The sequence below is a fragment of the Ranitomeya variabilis genome, chromosome 3, assembly GCF_051348905.1.
Source record: "Ranitomeya variabilis isolate aRanVar5 chromosome 3, aRanVar5.hap1, whole genome shotgun sequence".
Lineage (NCBI taxonomy): Eukaryota > Metazoa > Chordata > Amphibia > Anura > Dendrobatidae > Ranitomeya > Ranitomeya variabilis.
Window position 1 is genome coordinate 248,661,233 of NC_135234.1, and position 19,856 is coordinate 248,681,088.

The 19,856-nt window shown below is 43.4% G+C and overlaps 1 protein-coding gene across 2 annotated transcripts in view; it reads right to left on the reverse strand.

Annotated features, from left to right (window-relative positions):
* The window catches only part of LOC143815762 (uncharacterized), a 785,716-nt gene that overhangs the window by 218,200 nt on the left and 547,660 nt on the right, over window positions 1-19,856 (reverse strand). For both annotated transcript variants that reach the window (XM_077295356.1, XM_077295355.1), the window contains exons 34-35: window positions 16,549-16,788; window positions 14,658-14,814 (exon numbers count right to left, since the gene is read on the reverse strand). In XM_077295356.1, the coding sequence (XP_077151471.1) occupies window positions 14,658-14,814; window positions 16,549-16,788 (397 nt within the window). The remainder of the gene's footprint in view (window positions 1-14,657; window positions 14,815-16,548; window positions 16,789-19,856) is intronic.

Below are 19,856 nucleotides of genomic sequence, written 5' to 3' on the forward strand. Positions count from 1 at the left end.
TTTTGTCGCATACTCCCCATTGTATTTTGATTATATTATATATCCCTCTATTTATATCCTCCCTTTGTTTTGGCTATTGTATGTCTAATACATAGATATATATATATTAATTTTTTATCGTGAGGAAGGTCAGTAATTGACCGAAACGTTCTGTTATACTACTTTTGGATTTCATTAAAGTCTTCGCAGTATATCACTGAAAGTTGAGTGCCAAGTTCATTTACATTATTATTACCAGTTCATAGACACCAAACATGTCTAAGTTCTTTTTTATTTAAGTGTTGAAAAAAAGTTCCAAAGTTTGTTAAAAAAAATTGTGCCATTTTCCGATACCCGCAATGTCTCCATTTTCCGTGATCTTGGGTTGGGTTAGAGCTTATTTTTTGTGTGCCGAGTTGACATTTAATTACAACAATTTGATGCAGATATGATCTTTTGATTGCCTGCTATTGCATTTTAATGCAATGTTGCAGCGACCAAAAAAACTTAATTCTGGCGTTTTGACTTTTTTTCTCATTATGACGTTTAGCGATCAGATTTTTTTTTATATTGATAGATCGGGCGATTCTGAAGGCGGCGATATCAAATATGTATATGTTTGATTTTTTTTTCACTGTTTTATTTTGAATGGGGTGAAACGGGGATGATTTGAACTTTTATGTTTTTTAAAAAATGTGTATATTTTTAAAAACACTTTTTTTTACTTTTGGCATTCTTCAGTAGTCTCCATGGGAGACTAGAAGCTGCCATAGTCCGATCGGCTTTGTTACATACAGGCGATGATCAGATCACCTGTACATAACATAATTGCTCACTTGCTACCGTGTTTCCCCGATAGTAAGACACCCCCGATAGTAAGACGTAGTGGGGGTTTTAGCGGGGTCGGCTAATGTAAGACGCACCCCGAAAGTAAGACATAGTAAACTGTACATTGGAAAAATATAAGCCATAGTACCGGTACCTTTTGCTGCATTACTGTATTTTTCCGCTGCCCGGAATCAGAGCTGGGAAACCACTGGTCCCGATGATTAAGTGCAGTGAATATTTATTAGCTGCTCCCCGCCCACCGATCAGCTGAGCGGTGAGCGGGACACACATGGCTTCCCCAGCTGATCCCTGCAACTGCTGGGGAGATTTGTGTGTCTGGGGGAGGAGGAGGCAGCCACAGGGGCCCGGAGATTGCTGCATACCTGCCTGCCATGCTTGGACGACGAGTGTTGTGCACACACAGGACCTGTGATGATGTAAGAAGTGGGCGGGCTGGAGCATCACATGGCAGCTCAGAGCCCTCCCTCTTCTTGACATCATCACAGGTCCTTTAGGCTCACCACTAGAATCTGCAGCTTCCTCATAACCTGTGCTGTGGAAAGGCAACAAGAGGGAGGTCCAGGGGCCACCGGAGAGGTGAGTATATCCATATTTTTTATTTTAATTCTTTATTTTTTACATGAATATGGATCCCAGGGCCTGAAGGAGAGTTTCCTCTCCTTCAGACCCTGCGAACTATCCTGGATACCTTCCGATACTTGTGTCCCATTGACTTGCATTGGTATCGTGTATCGGTATCGGCGATATCCGATACTTTTTGGATATCGGCCGATACCATCCGATACCTTTGAGTATCGGAAGGTATCGCTCAACATTACTTACGGCGCAATTTTCCAATATAAGACATACCCCGAAAGTAAGACATAGTGGGACTTTTGAGTGGTAAAAGAATGTAGGATGCTGTCTTACTATCGGGGAAACACGGTATGAGCGCCAACCACCGGGCGGCACTCATAGCACTCCCGCAGTGACAATCATAGAGGTCTGCTGGAGACCTCTGGTTGTCATGCCAACCCATTGGTGACCCGTGATCACGTGACGGGGTCGCGATGTGCGGGATTTTTCCCGTGCTTGCTGGAAGCGCGTGTGAATTGCGGCTGTCAGAGTTTGACAGCGGCATTTAGCTAGATAACAGCTGAATTGCAATTCCACCTGCGGCTGTTAGAGGCACATGTCAGCTGCTCAAAACAGCTGACATGTGTCTGGAAAGATGTGGACTCAGCGCCGGAGCCCATATCAAAGGGAGGGAGTCCGACATTGACTTAATATTATGCCCAATGTCATGAAGGGATTAAAAGAAATGTTCCTGTGCTGAGATAATCGTATAAATATGCCCATGTTAAGTCCTATGTAATGGCTGTGTCTGATCGTGTAGGAATATGGTTTGATCATACCACAGCTCCTGTGAGGGGAGGAAGCAAAAAAGAGGATACAGCGTAGCTTTCAGCCTTCCCAGATTCAGCAGGACTGTCCCGCTTTAGCGGCTCAGTCCCACAACTTTGCTTTTGTCCCATCTTCTATACTCACCTCTCCGATGTCTTCATCGCTCTTGTAGCTCTTACTCTGGGGTGGGGCCGCTTCTTTCTCCTCTCAGCATAATTTAATTTAATGTATTTCACTTCTCCTGCCATCGGGTCTCCCCAGGACTTGAACTTGCAGACCACAGCTTTTTTTACAAGTTACAGGTCAAAATGATAAACCCAGGGGATTTTGGTAATCTTGAGCTATATTGCAGGCACTGTACCCAGAAGAAGATTATACATGTACATTGTATACAGCAGTGTATTTCTTTGTACTTGTTATCACCGGTTTACTGCGATAGAGAGGGGCCAGAAGACCGCAGGGTCTGATTTCATGTACTCCTTCAATGATTAGAAGCAATTCTCTTTCATATTAAACTTTGCAGGTTTATGTTAGCAGTGCAGGGGTTAAACTGTTCAGTTTAGGGTATGTTTCCACGGTCAGGATTGCATCAGGATTTGCTCAGAATTTGAGGCAGGTAAAATCTGTACCAAATCTGCACCTGAGGTCACTGGCAGGTCACCTGTGTTTTTGATGCATTTTTCCATGCGTTTTTCATGCTTTTTTTTCCATGCGGATTTGTGTGTTTTTGTAAGCTAAATAAAGTCATACAAAAAAAAAAAGAATTGTGATGTCATCTCTTGTCCAACCTCTTCATTTACATACTCCATTGAAGAATAATGTTTAGACACATAGATAGATAGATAGTAGTGATGAGCGAATATACTCGGTACTCGAGATTTCTCGAGCATGCTCGGGGGTCCTCCGAGTATTTTTTAGTGCTCGGAGATTTAGTTTTTCTTGCCGCAGCTGAATGATTTACATCTGTTAGCCAGCATAAGTACATGTGGGGGTTGCCTGGTTGCTAGGGAATCCCCACATGTACTTATGCTGGCTAACAGATGTAAAACATTCAGCTGCGGCAAGACAAACTAAAACTCCAAGCACTAAAAAATACACGGAGGACCCCCGAGCGTGCTCGAGAAATCTCGAGCAACGAGTACCGTATATTCGCTCATCACTAATGGATAGATAGATATAGATAAATACTGTACGATAGATAGATCTATCTATCTATCGTATCTATCGTATTTATATATCTATAGCTCTATCTTTTATCTATCTATCGAATCTATCTATTGTATCTATCTATCTATTGTATCTACTATCTATTGAATCTATTATCTATCTATTGCATCTATCTATCTAGGGAAAGCCAACGACTGGGGGACTGATGTTTGTAGCCTGGGAAGGGGTTAATACCCATGGATCTTCCCAGGCTGTGAATATCGGCCTGCAGCTCTCTGCGTAGCCTTTACTGGCTATACAAATAGGGGGACACCCCCCAAAAAATGACGTGGGGTCCCCCTATAGTTTATAGCCAGAAAGGCTACGCAGACAGCTGCGGGCTGATATTCATAGCCTAGAGCAGGTCCATGGATATTGGCCCCCCCGGCTACAAATACCAGCCCCCAGCTTGTAAGATGCGCCAATTCCAGTGCTTAGCCCTCTCTCTTCCCACTCACGAGTAGTGGTGAGATATTGGGTAATATGTAAGGTGACATTAAACCGGCTTAGTAATGGAGAGGCATCAATAAGATACCTACCATTACTAATCCTATACTTGTGAAAGGGATAATAAAACACACACACATGCAGAATAAAGTATTTTAATGAAATAAAACACCACACAGTTTTGACCATATTTTTATTGTATGCTCAATCGATGCGATGTTCTCCTGTAAAAAAATAAAAATAATAAACCAACAGTACACTCCCTGTGTTCGACGTAGTCAGGCTGGGTTCACATTGCGTTCCTGGCGTCCGTTAGATGGACTACGTTACACCGCGGCATAACGCAATGTAACGTAGTCCGTTAACGCCGCCATTGCATGCAATGTCGGACGCATCGTTAGCGCACGCCCACAATGGGCGTGCGCTTGCCATGTGCCGTCATAGAGTGACGGACCCTGAGATGCGGGCTGCAGCATTTCCGGGTCCGTCACTGCTAACGCAGATAGAGCTAGCAGATGCTCTATCTGCGCTAGCGCGATGACAAATTGGCACTTGCGTTAACAGCAGCCCGTTAACGCATGTGTTGAACGGGCTGCTGTTAACGCAGTGTGAACCTAGCCTTAATAACGAGTGTCCCACGATGAGTCCAGCTCTGCTACATCTGGATGCCTGACATCCAGACATAGCAGAGCTTGTAGATGATTGTTGGAGATAACTCTCCAGCGATCACCTACACTGCAGCGTTCTCACAATCTGCTGATCAGCTGACCGTGAGAACCAGACTAGTAACCGGACACAACTCCCTGTCACATGCACTGCAGTTCTCGTGGTAAGCCAAGTCATCACGAGAACTTTGCTTACCGCGAGAACTGCAGTGGACGCGGGACTTCCGGCGGTGTGACAGGTAAGAGCTTATTTAAATTAGGAGACATGCATAGTAAGCTGCCTTTACGCAGTTACTACGCATGTGACTAATCATTAGATGCGATTTTACCGTATCTAATGATTATCTATGGGAAATTTACGGTGCGGCGACGAAGCATTGTAAACAGACATGCTGCGTTCTGAAAAGACGCGCCGCATGTCCGTTTACGCGGGTCTACCGCATGCGTGTTTTCATGAAATCCCCTCCACTATGCTGTAACATCTGGTCACTGCTTGTTTGACGTGGAAATACACCCTTAGAGTCTCTGAAGCCTCCCTGCTTGGATGATTTCAGTTGTTCAGTATTGACCACTCCCCTCTGCTACATATATTTGATTGCCAGGTTTAGTCTTGGTGTGGAGTGGAGGTGTCGGTTGTTGGTAGAGACGATTGGAGTGTTGACTATGACTTTTTTTTATTGATAGATCGGGCGATTCTGAATGCAGTGATACAAAATATGTGCATATTTGATTTGATTTTTATTGTTTTATTTTGAATGGTGCGAAAGGGGGTGATTTAAACTTTCATTTTTTTTTAATATTTTTAAAAGCATTTTTTTTTACGTTTGGCATACTTCAATAGCCTCCATGGGAGACTAGAAGCTGCCATAGCCCGATCGGCTCAGATGTTCTGATTGCCTCTATATGGCCAGAATCACACTACCGTATAATACGGACACGATAAAAAATCGCATAGCACTCAGACCAATGTTAATCTATGGGGCAGCTCCTATCATCTGTTGTTTTCTCGGCCACATTATACGTGTGAGAGAATCACCAATGAAAGTTTATGGGTGCGAGAAAAACTTGCACATCACACGGACCATCAGTGTGACTTGCGAGAAATACTCACCATGTTCTATAGAAAAGCTGGCAGTACAGTACAGGTTAGAATAGAATAGATAAAATAAATGACTACACATAGCATAGGTAGATATATATATATATATATATATATATATATATATATATATATATATATATATATATATATATATATATATATATACACAAAAAGGGGGTAAAATATTGTCATTTATAATGTGTGTTTTTTTTAAATAATAAACATCAAAAGTCAGCAAATAACATGGACATATTTGGTGTCCCTGTAATTGTAACGTCCCACAAAACACAATGATCAGACTAGTTACAGAGATTGGTAAATAGTGTACAAAATGGCGTGAGCCGCGCAACTGATACTTTTTTCATGGATATAATAGAGAAAAAATATTACAAATGTAACGCTGAGGCAGTGTTCAGACGTAATTTAAGTGCTGCGCTTTTTCATCTGTTTTTTTTCCTGCATGTTTCTGCAGGTGTCTACGCCACACAACGCAATAATAATCTTCTCTGATTAATGTGCTTTTGCTGGTTTCTTTCTTGAACGTTCCCCCATATTTGATGCGATTTTGGTGCAGATGTAAATCTGCAATTTTAATGCTTTTTTAATAGCACAGAAAAGCTTTGATTCTGCCCTTAAAAATGCAACAGGATTTTTTTTACTGCGTTTTTTTTCTGAAGAAGTCTATAAAAAAGAACTGCACCAAAACCGCAGAGTTCAGCAGTATCTTTAGAGGGCAGAGATTTCATGGAATCACATCCACTTTTGCCTAGGCATTTACACTGTGTTCACATGTAGCATAAATGCTGCATTTTTTTCTACTGTTATTTTTGCACAGAAATTCTGCTGTGTTTAAAAGTCCAAACAAAGTGGATGTGATTTCATGAAAACTGTGCCCCCTATGCATCTAAAAACGCTTCTGAACTCTGCGGTTTGATGCTTTTTTCTCTCTTGTCTTCTATGTGGAGCCTAAAAAAACTGCATGTAAAAAATGTAGCTGCATTTTTAAGTGCAAAATCAAAGTTTTTATGTACTACTAGATGGTGGCCCGATTCTAACGCATTGGGTATTCTAGAATATGCATGTCCACGTAGTATATTGCCCAGCCACGTAGTATATTGCCCAGCCACGTAGTATATTGCCCAGTCACGTAGTATATTGCCCAGTCACGTAGTATATTGCCCAGCCACGTAGTATATAGCAAAGTCACGTAGTATATTGCCCAGCCATGTAGTATATTGCCCAGTCACGTAGTATATTGCAAAGTCACGTAGTATATTGCCCAGCCATGTAGTATATTGCCCAGTGACGTAGTATATTGCCCAGCCACGTAGTATATTGCCCAGCTACGTAGTATATTGCCCAGTCACGTAGTATATTGCCAAGTCACATAGTATATTGCCCAGCCATGTAGTATATTGCCCAGCCACGTAGTATATTGCCCAGTGACGTAGTATATTGCCCAGCCACGTAGTATATTGCCCAGTCACGTAGTATATTGCCAAGTCACGTAGTATATTGCCCAGCGGCGTAGTATATTGCCCAGCGATGTAGTATATTGCCCAGCGACGTAGTATATTGCTCAGTGCCGTAGTATATTGCCCAGTTACGTAGTATATTGCCCAGTGACGTAGTATACAGCACAGAGCCACATAGTATATTGCACAGCGAAGTAGTATACAGCACAGAGCCACGTAGTATATTGGCCAGTCACGTAGTATATTGCCCAGCCACGTTTGTCACAGGTTAAAAAATAAAAAATAAACATATACTCCCCTTTCCGAGGGCCCCTTGTAGTCCACGGCAGCTTCCGGTCCCAGGGTTGGTCTGAGCGCAGGACCTGTGATGACGTCGCGGTCACATGACCGTGTAGCGGTCACATGACCGTGTAGCGGTCACATGACCGTGACGTCATGGCAGGTCCTTTCCGCGCAGGCGCGCAGGACTTGTGATGACGTCGCGGTCACATGACCGTGACGTCATGGCAGGTCCTTCTGCCATACCATCTTTGCCACCGCAACCTGCAACGGAAGATGGCGGGCTGCGCGAGCGGCTCAGCGGACTACAGAGGGTGATTATAGCAGGTTTTTTTTTTTTTTATTTATTATTTTTAACATTACATTTTGTACTATTGATGCTGCATAGGCAGCATCAATAGTACAAAGTTGGGGACACATAGGGTTAATAGCGGCGGTAACGGAGTGCGTTACCCGCGGCATAACGCGGTCCGTTACCGCCAGCTTTAACCCTGTGTGAGCGCTGACCGGAGGGGTGTATGCGGGCACCGGGCAGTGAGGGCGGGGAGTAAGGAGCGGCCATTTTTTTCCGGACTGTGCGCGTCGCTGATTGGTCGCGGCAGCCATGACAGGCAGCTGCCGACACCAATCAGTGAACGAATAACCGCGACAGAAAGAAGGACAGAAAGACGGAAGTACCCTTAGACAATTATATAGTAGATAAAGAAACACATTAAAAACTCTGCTTCAAATCTGCACCAAAATGCATCAAGTAAGGTGGAAAAGGCCTAAAATATGCTACAATATTCATAGAAGATTGTTATTGTATACAGTATTTATGCTATGAGTGAACAGGGCCCTACAGGCACCAAAACAACAGATGTCATCTTGGTCATCAGACGTCACCTTGGTCTGTCTCTATAAGGATGTCGCTAAAAGGATAACTGCAAATATTATAGCAGAAATATGCCAGAAATGAGCCAGAAGTGAACAGAAGGTAAGACTAACCACTGTTAATAACTGTACTAAATTTCATTCCATTTCCCCATACTTATTCTCATCATGCTGACATACGCTCTAACGGTTCTGGCTCCCTTACTCCTCACTCTCCTTCGCTATCCTCAAACCCCAGCACCCCCTAACCAAGTAATAATCTCTCCTTCCCTCCTGCCTCCCCACCTGACCTCCTCCGCTGACCTGCTCCTCAACGTCAGATCTCTCCTAATAACACACAAAGCAAGCCGCCTACTCTCCTTCTCCCACCTGCTCTGTCTCTCTCTGCTTCTCCTCAGTGCTGGAGACATATCTCCCAATCCTGGACCCCCACAGCTCATACCTCCCATTACTACTCCCTCCTATCGCTCACAACCCTACATAAACACCCGAAATCTTGCCCACCTCAAATCCGTGCCCATGACGCCCACCCCCCTGCCCGCTCCATTTGCAATAAACTTCACGTGATTCATGACCTCTTTACCTCTCATAATCTTTTCTTTCTGGGCATCACTGAAACATGGCTGACACCCTCTGACACAGCCTCCCCTGCTGCACTATGTTACGGTGGCCTCCACTTCACCCACACTCCTCGCCCTGGCAACAAACATGGTGGAGGAGTGGGCCTTCTCCTTTCTTCAAACTGTACCTTTAACCCAATCCCACCTCTACCCTCCCTTATCCTCCCCTCTTTTGAAATCCACTCTGTCCGCATCTACTCCCCCTTCAACCTCCAAATGCCCATCATATAATGACCTCCGGGCCCGACCACTGCCTTTATTGACCAATTCTCCACCTGCTCCTTCACTTTCTCTCTGCTGACATTCCTACCATCATCATGGGTGACTTCAATATCCCCATGGACACCCACCAGTCAGCAGCCTCCAAACTCCTGTCCCTTACTTCATCCTTTGGACTTACTCAGTGGTCCTCCTCAGCCACCCACACAGACGGACACACATAAGACCGGGTCTTCACCCGTTTATGCTCCCTATCTAACTTCACAACCTCCCCTCTCCCTCTATCTGACCACCATCTACTCACTTTCTCATCCCTGTCCTCCTCACCTGTCACCAATGTCCAGCACCATGCGCACCCACGCAGGAACCTCGCACACCTAGACACCCACACACTCTCTGACTCTATCCTACCACTGTCCTCTATATCCTCACTCCATGACACAGACACTGCCACTGCTTTCTACAATGCCACTCTTGTATCAGCTATTGACACCGTTGCCCCTGTCATGCATAGCAGAGCGCGACGAACCAATAGACAACCCTGGCACAATAACATCACTAAAAAGCTTCGTCAAGTATCGAGATTTGCAGAACGGCGTTGGAAGAAAACGCATTCACAAGATGATTTCACTGCACTCAAACAAGCAACGCTGGCATTCAAATCAGCTCTCACCTCTGCTAAACAGGCCTACTTCACAACCCTCGTATCTTCCTTATCCCACAACCCCAAACAGTTGTTCAACACTTTTAACTCCCTCCTCCACCCACCACTGCCCCCTCCGACTTCCCTAATCGTTGCCGAGGACTTTGCCACGCACTTCAAAAATAAGATAGACCAAACAAGGCAAGTCTTTGTTGTCCAACCACCACAACCCCTTTGTATGAGAGACCAATGCCCAAACCCCATAACTTCACTCTCCAAAATCTCTGAAGGGGAGCTTGCTCATCTTCTCTCCAAATCACACCTCACCACTTGTGCACTTTACCCCATCCCATACCACCTCCTCCCCAACCTCACCACCACACTAATCCCATCCCTAACCCATCTCTTCAACCTTTCACTAACTTCTGGTACCTTCCCCTCTGCCTTCAAACATGCCACAATCACACCTATCCTCAAAAAGCCATCCCTTGACCCAAGCGGTATGTCCAGCTTATCTTTGCTCCCATTTGCATCCAAACTCCTTGAGCAGCACATCCATGCTGAACTTTCCTCTCACTTTGCATCTAACTCTCTCTTCGACAACCTACAATCGGGCTTCCGTCCCCACCATTCCACTGAGACTGCCCTGACCAAAATTACTAATGACTTACTTACAGCCTCTATACTCCTCCTCCTAGACCTGTCCTCTGCCTTCGACACAGTTGACCACTGCCTCCTACTACAGATCCTCTCTTCCTTTGGGGTCAAAGACATTGCCCTATCTTGGATCTCCTCATACCTTGCCAACCGCACATTTAGCGTTTCCTTCTCCCATACTACCTCTTCAACTCGCCCCCTCTCTGTTGGTGTCCCGCAAGGCTCTGTCCTAGGACCCTTACTCTTCTCAATATATACACTCGGCCTGGGACAACTCATAAGGTCCTATGGCTTCCAGTACCATCTATATGCCGATGACACTCAGATCTACCTCTCTGGCCCAGATGTCAACTCTCTGATCTCCAGAATCCCAGAGTGTCTATCAGCCATATCCTCCTTCTTCTCCTCTCGCTTCCTCAAGCTCAATGTGGACAAATCTGAACTAATTATCTTTCCTCCATCTCGCATATCTTCCCTACCTGATCTATCTATCAAAATAAATGAAATCACACTTTCCCCTGTCCCCAAAATCCGCTGCCTCGGAGTAACCCTTGACTCTGCCCTGTCCTTCAAACCGCACATCCAAGCTCTCGCCACCTCCTGTCGCCTCCAGCTCAAAAATATTTCCAGAATCCGTCCTTTCCTCAACCCACACTCTACCAAAATGCTCGTGCATGCCCTAATCATCTCCCGCCTCGACTACTGCAACATACTCCTCTGTGGCCTACCTTCTAACACTCTCACACCCCTCCAGTCCATCCTTAACTCTGCTGCCCGACTAATTAATCTCTCTCCTCACTACACTCCTGCTTCCCCTCTTTGCAAATCCCTTCACTGGCTCCCAATTTCTCAGCGTATCCAGTTTAAATTACTAACACTGACCTACAAAGCCATCCATAATCTTTCTCCTCCGTATATTTCCACACTAATCTCTCAATATCTTCCCTCACGTAATCTCCGGTCCTCCCAAGGCCTCCTCCTCTCCTCCACGCTTATTCGCACCTCACCCAATCGCATCCAAGACTTCTCCCGAATATTACCCATCCTCTGGAATTCAGTGCCCCAACACATCCGGTTATCCACTACTTTTGGATCCTTCAAAAGAAACCTGAAAACCCATCTCTTCAAAGAAGCTTACAGCCTGTAAAGACCACACGGCCACCTCAACACCATTGGAGCTACTGCAACCCTCGACCTACTGTCTCCTTCCCCATAATCCTGTAGAATATAAGCCCGCAAAGGCAGGGTCCTCTTCCCTCTGTACCAGTTTGTCGTTGTTAGTTTTGTTTACTGTAAGTGATATTTGTATTTTGATGTAACCGCTTCTCATGTACAGCACCATGGAATTAATGGTGCTATATAAATAAATAATAATAATAATAATGTCATATAGTGAAGCTACATAAAGTTGAGAAAGTTCTGGTGGCTCCGACTGTGAATGTAGGAGAAAAGAAACAAATTCACAAGTCCCAAACTAGAGATGAGCAGGATGCACAGATGACATCGTGCCAGCCCTGGATAATCAAAAGCCGCAGCGGGGATGTCGGAAGGTAAGAAATGCATGGCTTCTCGTCCACGTGCCAGGTACCACTGATCTTGATGCTGGATCAGAGGCCCTGAATTGGTCAGCTTATCTCTGGTCCCAACTGTCCCCGACACAGTGGACAGTCCCGGAATTGAGTCTGCGCCCTACAGTCTCAAGCATTTGCTGATTGTCCCTCACTGCCACCGCACCTCTGATATCTCCTCCTGTCAGGTTAATAATGGAAAAGGAAAATAATGGTAAAAGGGTGTTGTGATGAAACTACATTTAATCTTCATTGTACAGACATGTATTTTCAATAGGCCAGGAGACATAGGCTATTGACTGAACTGACTATTGAATTATGTTTTTTTTCTTCAGAACATGGACTATTGTCATACAGTAAGAGCTTGAATGTTGACACTAGCATTGGTGTTTGTGTAATTGCTGAATGGCTTCTTTGTACATCTTATATCAGCTCCTACAGATTACTGCTTGCTACCTTTGCAGGACAGGGACGCAGGGTCATTTGACAACCGATGTTTGCTAATATGTTGATTATCCATTGTATGAATCCATGTAGCTTGTTAACTTGAAAACAGAGGAGGACAAACTATGCAGATTGATTAAGTGCTCAAACAATGATAGATGAGCCCGGCCACCTTACCCCAATCCTGTGGAAAAATGCCTGAATAAGAGCTGTGAACTATAAAAGGGGGATTTTCCTCTGTATCAAGTGGGACTTGACAAAACTACAGCCATGAACACTCTACGGGACAGCTGCCAGAACACCATGGCTCCATCAAAAGAGACACAGATTTTATGTTCTACAGAATGCCAGCTTAAGGTCCATGGCCCTATTTTAACACCTTAACCCCCGAAGCTTTTTTCGTTTTTTCGTTTTTCACTCCCATACTTTCCAGAGCCATAACTTTTTTATTTTTCCGTCAATATTGCCATGTGAGGGCTTGTTTTTGGCGGGAACAGTTGTACTTTTGAATGACACCATTGAATTTACCATGTCATGTACTCAAAAATGGTAAAAAAATTCCAAGTGCGGTGAAATTGCAAAACAAGTGCAATCCCACACTAATTCACTAATTTTTTAATTAGCTTTTTTGCTAGGTTCACTAAATGCTAAAACTGTCCTGCCTTTATGATTGTCCAGGTCATTACAAGTTCATAAACACCAAACATGTCTAGGTTCTTTTTTATTTAAGTGGTGAAAAAAAATTCCAAAGTTTGCTTTAAAAACAATTGCGCAGTTATCCGTTACCCGTAGTTTCTCCATTATTCATGATCTCGGGTTGGATGAGGGCTTATTTTTGGCGTGCCGAGCTGACGTTTTTAATGACACCACGTTTGTGTAGATACGTTCTTTTGATCGCCTATTATTGTATTCTAATGCAATGTAGTGGTGACCAAAAAAATTTAATTCTGGCATTTTGATTTTTTTTCTCGCTACGCCATTTAGTGATCAGGTTAATCTTTTTTTATTGATAGATCGGGTTTTTAAATTGTTTTATTTTCATTGGGGTGAAAGGGGGGTGATTTAAACATTTATATATTTTTTAATATTTTTAAACACTTTTTTTACTTTTGGCATGCTTCAATAGTCTCCATGGGAGGCTAGAAGCTGCCACAACTCGATCGCCTCTGCTACATAGAGGTGATACACAGATCACCTCTATGTAGCTGAATTACAGCATTGCTGTGAGCGCTGACCACAGGGTGGCGCTCATAGCAATCCGTCATTAACAACCATAGAGGTCTCAAGGAAACCTGTGGTTGTGATGGCAATGCATCGATGACCCATGAACACGTGACGGGGTTCAGCGGTGCGCTTATTTCCGGCCTGATGGCTGGAAGCTCTTGTTAAATGCCGCTGTCAGTGTTTGACAGCGGCATTTAACTAGTTAATAGGTGCAAGCGGATCGCGATTCCACTGGAGCCTATTGCGGGCACATGTCAGCTGTTCAAAACAGCTGACATGTTGCGGCTTTGAGGTGGGCTCACCGCCGGAGCCCACCTCAAAGTGGGGGATAGTGTCAGCTGGCAGAAAGGGGTTAAAGAATACAGATCTGCTCCATTGACCATCACTGAACCCATGGATACATTTGGGGAAGCCAGGATTGAAACCCACCAGTCACCTGCCCCATGGAGACACTCAGCGAAGCCTACGGTTGCTTGGCCACATCCCTTAATGGCCTGTCACTTCCTGAGCTTGTCGTTACCTCCTCTATGTGGGTGCCCGCAAAAAGCGTGTTGCACTGTTGCGGGTAGTTGGCACTGGAAGCCCCAAAGTTGCATCTGCTCTACACCAGGCGAATCAACAGAAGGGTGAGACTGTAATTTTTGCACCATCTTGGGTATTCGCTGTGACTGTTTTATATGTTATTGTCTGTTTGGTGGTTCAATAAAGTATTGCCATGCTGTATTGCATTGGCATTTTCCGAGATTCGTAGCATCTCCATTTATCTTGAGGTAGGTGAGGACTTATTTTTTGCATGCCAAGCTGATGTTTTTGTTGATACCATTTTGGTGTAAATATGATGTTTTGATCACTTGTTATGTGTTACACATAGCATAAATCATGATCTCCTATGAACGCCGGCCTCCACCACAACCTGCATCAAATTCAGGGAGGCGACCCTGGACACAACTATTCATCCAAGCTTGTAAACGGGTTAAATTTCATACTTCAAGAAACAAAAACCGTTAACACAAAGATTACATACCTGAGTACAATCTTCACTTTTGTTACATATAGTAGTTTCACAAAAAATGTTAAATCCATCAAATGACTGAAATTTGAAAACTTGGATCCTGAATCTTGCTTCTGAAGACACTCCATTTTCTATTATTTCTGTGTGCACTCCAGAGTTTACTGCACAGCTGTAAAATAAAGATTTCACCAAAGTAAGAATAATTGAATCTACATTGATGTTTTGTACATACTGTATATGTTTCATTGATTATGTAATCTATAATTTTACTTCACACCCACGCATCGGTGGATATTTTCTTACTAGTTGGTCAAGAAACATGTTTGTTGTTTGCTTCTTCTAGCAATATGCATAAAATCTGCAGCAAACATGGGAGTAAAGCTCCGAGTCCTGACCTACATCTGAGATGGACACAGTTGTGCTGGAAGATACTGGTTTCTGCTGTAGGCAATTTACTTATTTATCAAGATGTCAATCAGAAAGCAAAGAAGGACAGAAGTGTATTCCACATATTTTATTTATTGGGATAGCACAATAGAACCCTCATTGGCCTGACACATTATAAAAACATGCTTCTCTCACACAGCTTCATCAGGCTGACTCCTGGAATGGCTTTCCAACAGTTTTCAAGGAGTTCCCAGCGGTGCTGAATACTTGTTGGCTGCTTTTCCTTCACTCTGAGATCCAACTCATCCCAACCTTGAGAAAATGCCCAAGGGGTGTACATTTGGTATATCAGAGTAAAAGGGGGTACTTTGAGGAATCTAAGCTTGTGCGCACATCCTGGTTTGTTTCACACATCTCTCTTTTTACTCTGTTTCCTTTGAGTTTTGCTGCCTTCAGTCTGAATCTACAATGTGCACATTCTAATAAGAACAGAGAAAACCATTACATGAACAGATGTTTCCATACTTTGGACTGGTACTGTAGGAGTTGAAATGCATGCTGTAAAATAAATCTCCTCAAAATTGTAGATAATTGTAAAATATAATGGCTTGTACCTACATGGGTGACCTATGTTTATTCAAGCCGCCAATGAGTTAATATAGATAAATTGATAGTTACTTTTCCCGAGCAACGCTAACATCACCAAGGCAATGCAGCAAGTAGCAGCCCAGCCATTTTACTTTGCTTACTGCAACAATCTAATTGATGCCCACGTTTGACATCTCTACAAATAGGCTAACGTTTGTTCAAATTGATGTAATTTCTAATGAGAATTAACCTTTTATTTACAAGGTTCTTATAGTAATGTTTGGCCTTTTTCATTTTTTTTGTGTATGCAGACTGGGAGAGATTCATTATTTTTTAAGATCTAAGGAGTAAGGTTTATTTGCTTTGCAATGCTCATGTTCAAGAGGACTTGAACTCTGTAGCGCCACCTGTTGGAAGCAGCAATCATTCAAGTCATTATCGACCCTTTACCGGGCTTTTATCCTAAGTCATACTGCAAGGCTTGTTAAAGGGTCGATAGTGACTTGTAGAATTGCTGCTTCCAACAGGTGGCGCTATAGAGTTCAAGTCCTCTTCTTCATTATGTTAATAGATGGAAAAGAGATTATTGTATTATTTCACACACTTCATTGTAATCACAAACTGTGAAATTCTTTGTCCCTCCTTGACGTCTTGATCATATCCTAGATGAGATAAGTTTGTCAGCACGGTATCCTGATATCTATATTATGGAGTGTTTCACTACAATTGGATCAAGACTAGAGCTTGGGTGAGAAAATGTGTCACTAGCACATCAACATTTAGGAATTATTATAGGGCCAGGCTTATGGATTATTATTCTGCATATTTCTTTTAGTCTTTCTATTGATTTGTTTTTATACTGCATTAAAATTGTTATTTTGGGATGGTGTCAGATGCAAACCCATGTAAAATGAATGATCAGACTTACCCTCCATAGATCAGCACTACGCTAGGCTCTACTAGGTCAAAAGATGGACTGGCAAAGCATTGTTCTACCCTAAGGGCATTTCCATTGGCATCCATGTTAGTAGCAAACACAGCCAGATAGATATCTGATCCCACTAGTAAAACAATGTCCTCTGTTACAGGAATTGTAAACATATCATCCAAATATGCTGCCATGATGATCTTGTTGTATCCAGTTGCTATCGTTGGTGGGTGAAATAAACTGAAGGAAATAAAAATATTATTGACTTTCAGAAGGTCTCTTAAAAATAATATGAACATACATACAACATGTTTTTCTGTGTCACACATCAGCCCATACACCTTAATTAGCAAGTTGGGAAAAATACTGTTGGCCAATTCTGCATATACTTTGATTTCTGCGCCGTCACAAGTAGATGTTTCCGATTTCATGTTTTTTTTAATACATTTTATTAAGACATACCTAAGTATTGCATAATATTATCTGTGTACTTATTACTATACAAGCATATATATCTGTATATAGGAATACATTAATGCCTAACCAGGAGCAGATATAGATAGAAGACGGCCCCTGAGCAAGAACAATATATGGCCCTTTGCAGTCCAATAGGTCATAAAAATCCACAATTCCACCTGCTTTGGAGATAGGAGTGAGCCCCCTTACCTCTTGGGTCAGAGGCGTATCTAGGGTTTCTGGCACCTGGGGCAAGAATTCAGTTTGGCGCCTCCCCAAGCACATATGCGATTTGCACACTCAGTCTTGTGCCCACGAGCTCCTCTCCCTAATGCTCTCAATGTTCAGTGAAAAACTGAGAGAAGCAGAAGAGAAGCTTGTTGTCACAGGACCAGAAGTATGAAAGTCGCATATGAGTGAAGTGTCCATGTGACGACTACTGGAACCTGCAGAGCTGAATCCTGACATCGCAGTCTACTGAATTCTCACAACGAATGCACTGCACACTTTTAGGATTCTCCCTTGCCGGTGGACGGTCATGTCAGTGCAAGCATGTGATTTGTATACTTCTGACCACATTCCGACTAGACGTGCCCGGCCTCACTCAGTTCATTTTCATTGAGTGAGGCCACACATGTCTAGTCAGCACATGACTGCACGTATGTAAATCACCAGCACAAAAGAATCCTGACAGCGTGTAGGGTGCACTGTGAGAATTCAGAAGTCTGCAGTCATATAGAATGACTGCAGACTCATTACAAACCTGGACATCCCCTTTAATGTTCCTAACATAAATAAAAACATGAGAATTAGTTAGTATCACAAATAACATTTACATCCAGGTACCTTATAGATGACGTTGTCTCTGGAGTCGTTCTCCTTCTTTTCTTCATCTTGTCCAGACCCCATGATGAGTTTTCTCATCCACAGCTCGTCTCTGCAGACTTCCATCTTCTCCGCTCTTTTGCAGAAAATCTTCACACGACACCCTTAAAGATAGAAGTGTCATTTTAATGCTCCTGAATAAAATATTGCCCCTCACTATATTTTCTGCACAAAATATGACCCCCACACTGTCCTACTTATGGTCTTGACACTCACCTCTTCTTTCCATACTGGCCCCACTCTTCACACTGTCTTCTCATATTGTGTCCCCCCTGTAGGGCCCAGTATTTATAATGCACCCTCTCATCACACTCCCCCTCCTTGGTATACTGTCCCTTCCTTTCTGTGCCCTTACACTGTCCCCATGCTACGCCCCTACTGCTCAGTTTCTATTCTGTGCCCACTCACTTTTCTCCCCCCATACTGTCTCCTCATACTATTCCCCTCCCTTCTCATACTGTCTCCTCTCAAATCCTCCCTGTTCACCATACTGTCTCCTCATATATTTACCCCTTCACTTTCTATACTGTCTGCTCACCTGACTCCCCATACTGTGTCTGAACACATCCCATCACCCTCACTCCCCGTACTTTGTCCATATACATTTTTCACATCGCTACTTACTGTGTCTGCATATATTCCCTGTTCACTCCCCATACTGTCTGCACCCATCCCCACTCACCATACTGTGTCTGCACCCATCTCCTCATACTGTTTCCTCATATATGCCCTCCATTCCCCATACTGTTTCCTCATACATGCCCCCATTCCCCAGTACTGTTTCCTCATACATGCCCTCATTCTCCCATACCGTTTCCTCGTACATACCCCCATTCCCCCATACTGTTTCCTCAAACATATGCCCCCCATTCCCCTGTACTGTTTCCTCATACAGTTAGGTCCATATATATTTGGACAGAGACAACATTTTTCTAATTTTGGTTATAGACATTACCACAATGAATTTTAAACAAAACAATTCAGATGCAACTGAAGTTCAGACTTTCAGCTTTCATTTGAGGGTATCCACATTAAAATTGGATGAAGGGTTTAGGAGTTTCAGCTCCTTAACATGTGCCACCCTGTTTTTAAAGGGACCAAAAGTAATTGGACAGATTAAATAATTGTAAATAAAATGTTCATTTCTTGTACTTGCTTGAAAACCCTTTGTTGGCAATTACTGCCTGAAGTCTTGAACTCATGGACATCACCAGATGCTGTGTTTCCTCCTTTTTGATGCTCTGCCAGGCCTTCACTGCAGTGGTTCTCAGTTGCTGTTTGTTTGTGGGCCTTTCTGTCTGAAGTTTAGTCTTTAACAAGTGAAATGCATGCTCAATTGGGTTGAGATCAGGTGACTGACTTGGCCATTTAAGAATATTCCACTTCTTTGCTTTAATAAACTCCTGGGTTGCTTTTTGGGTCATTGTCCATCTGTAGTATGAAACGACGACCAATCAGTTTGGCTGCATTTGGCTGGATCTGAGCACACAGTATGGCTCTGAATACCTTAGAATTCATTCGGCTGTTTCTGTCCTGTGTCACATCATCAATAAACACTAGTGACCCAGTGCCACTGGCAGCCATGCATGCCCAAGCCATCACACTGCCTCCGCTGTGTTTTACAGATGATGTGGTATGCTTTGGATCATGAGCTGTACCACGCTTTCGCCATACTTTTCTCTTTCCATCATTCTGGTAGAGGTTGATCTTGGTTTCATCTGTCCAAAGAATGTTCTTCCAGAACTGTGCTGGCTTTTTTAGATGTTTTTTAGCACAGTCCAGTCTAGCCTTTTTATTCTTGACACTTATGAGTGGCTGCACCGTGCAGTGAACCCTCTGTATTTACTTTCATGCAGTCTTCTCTTTATGGTAGATTTGGATATTGATACGTCGACCTCCTGGAGAGTGTTGTTCACTTGGTTGGCTGTTGTGAAGGGGTTTCTCTTCACCATGGAGATTATTCTGCT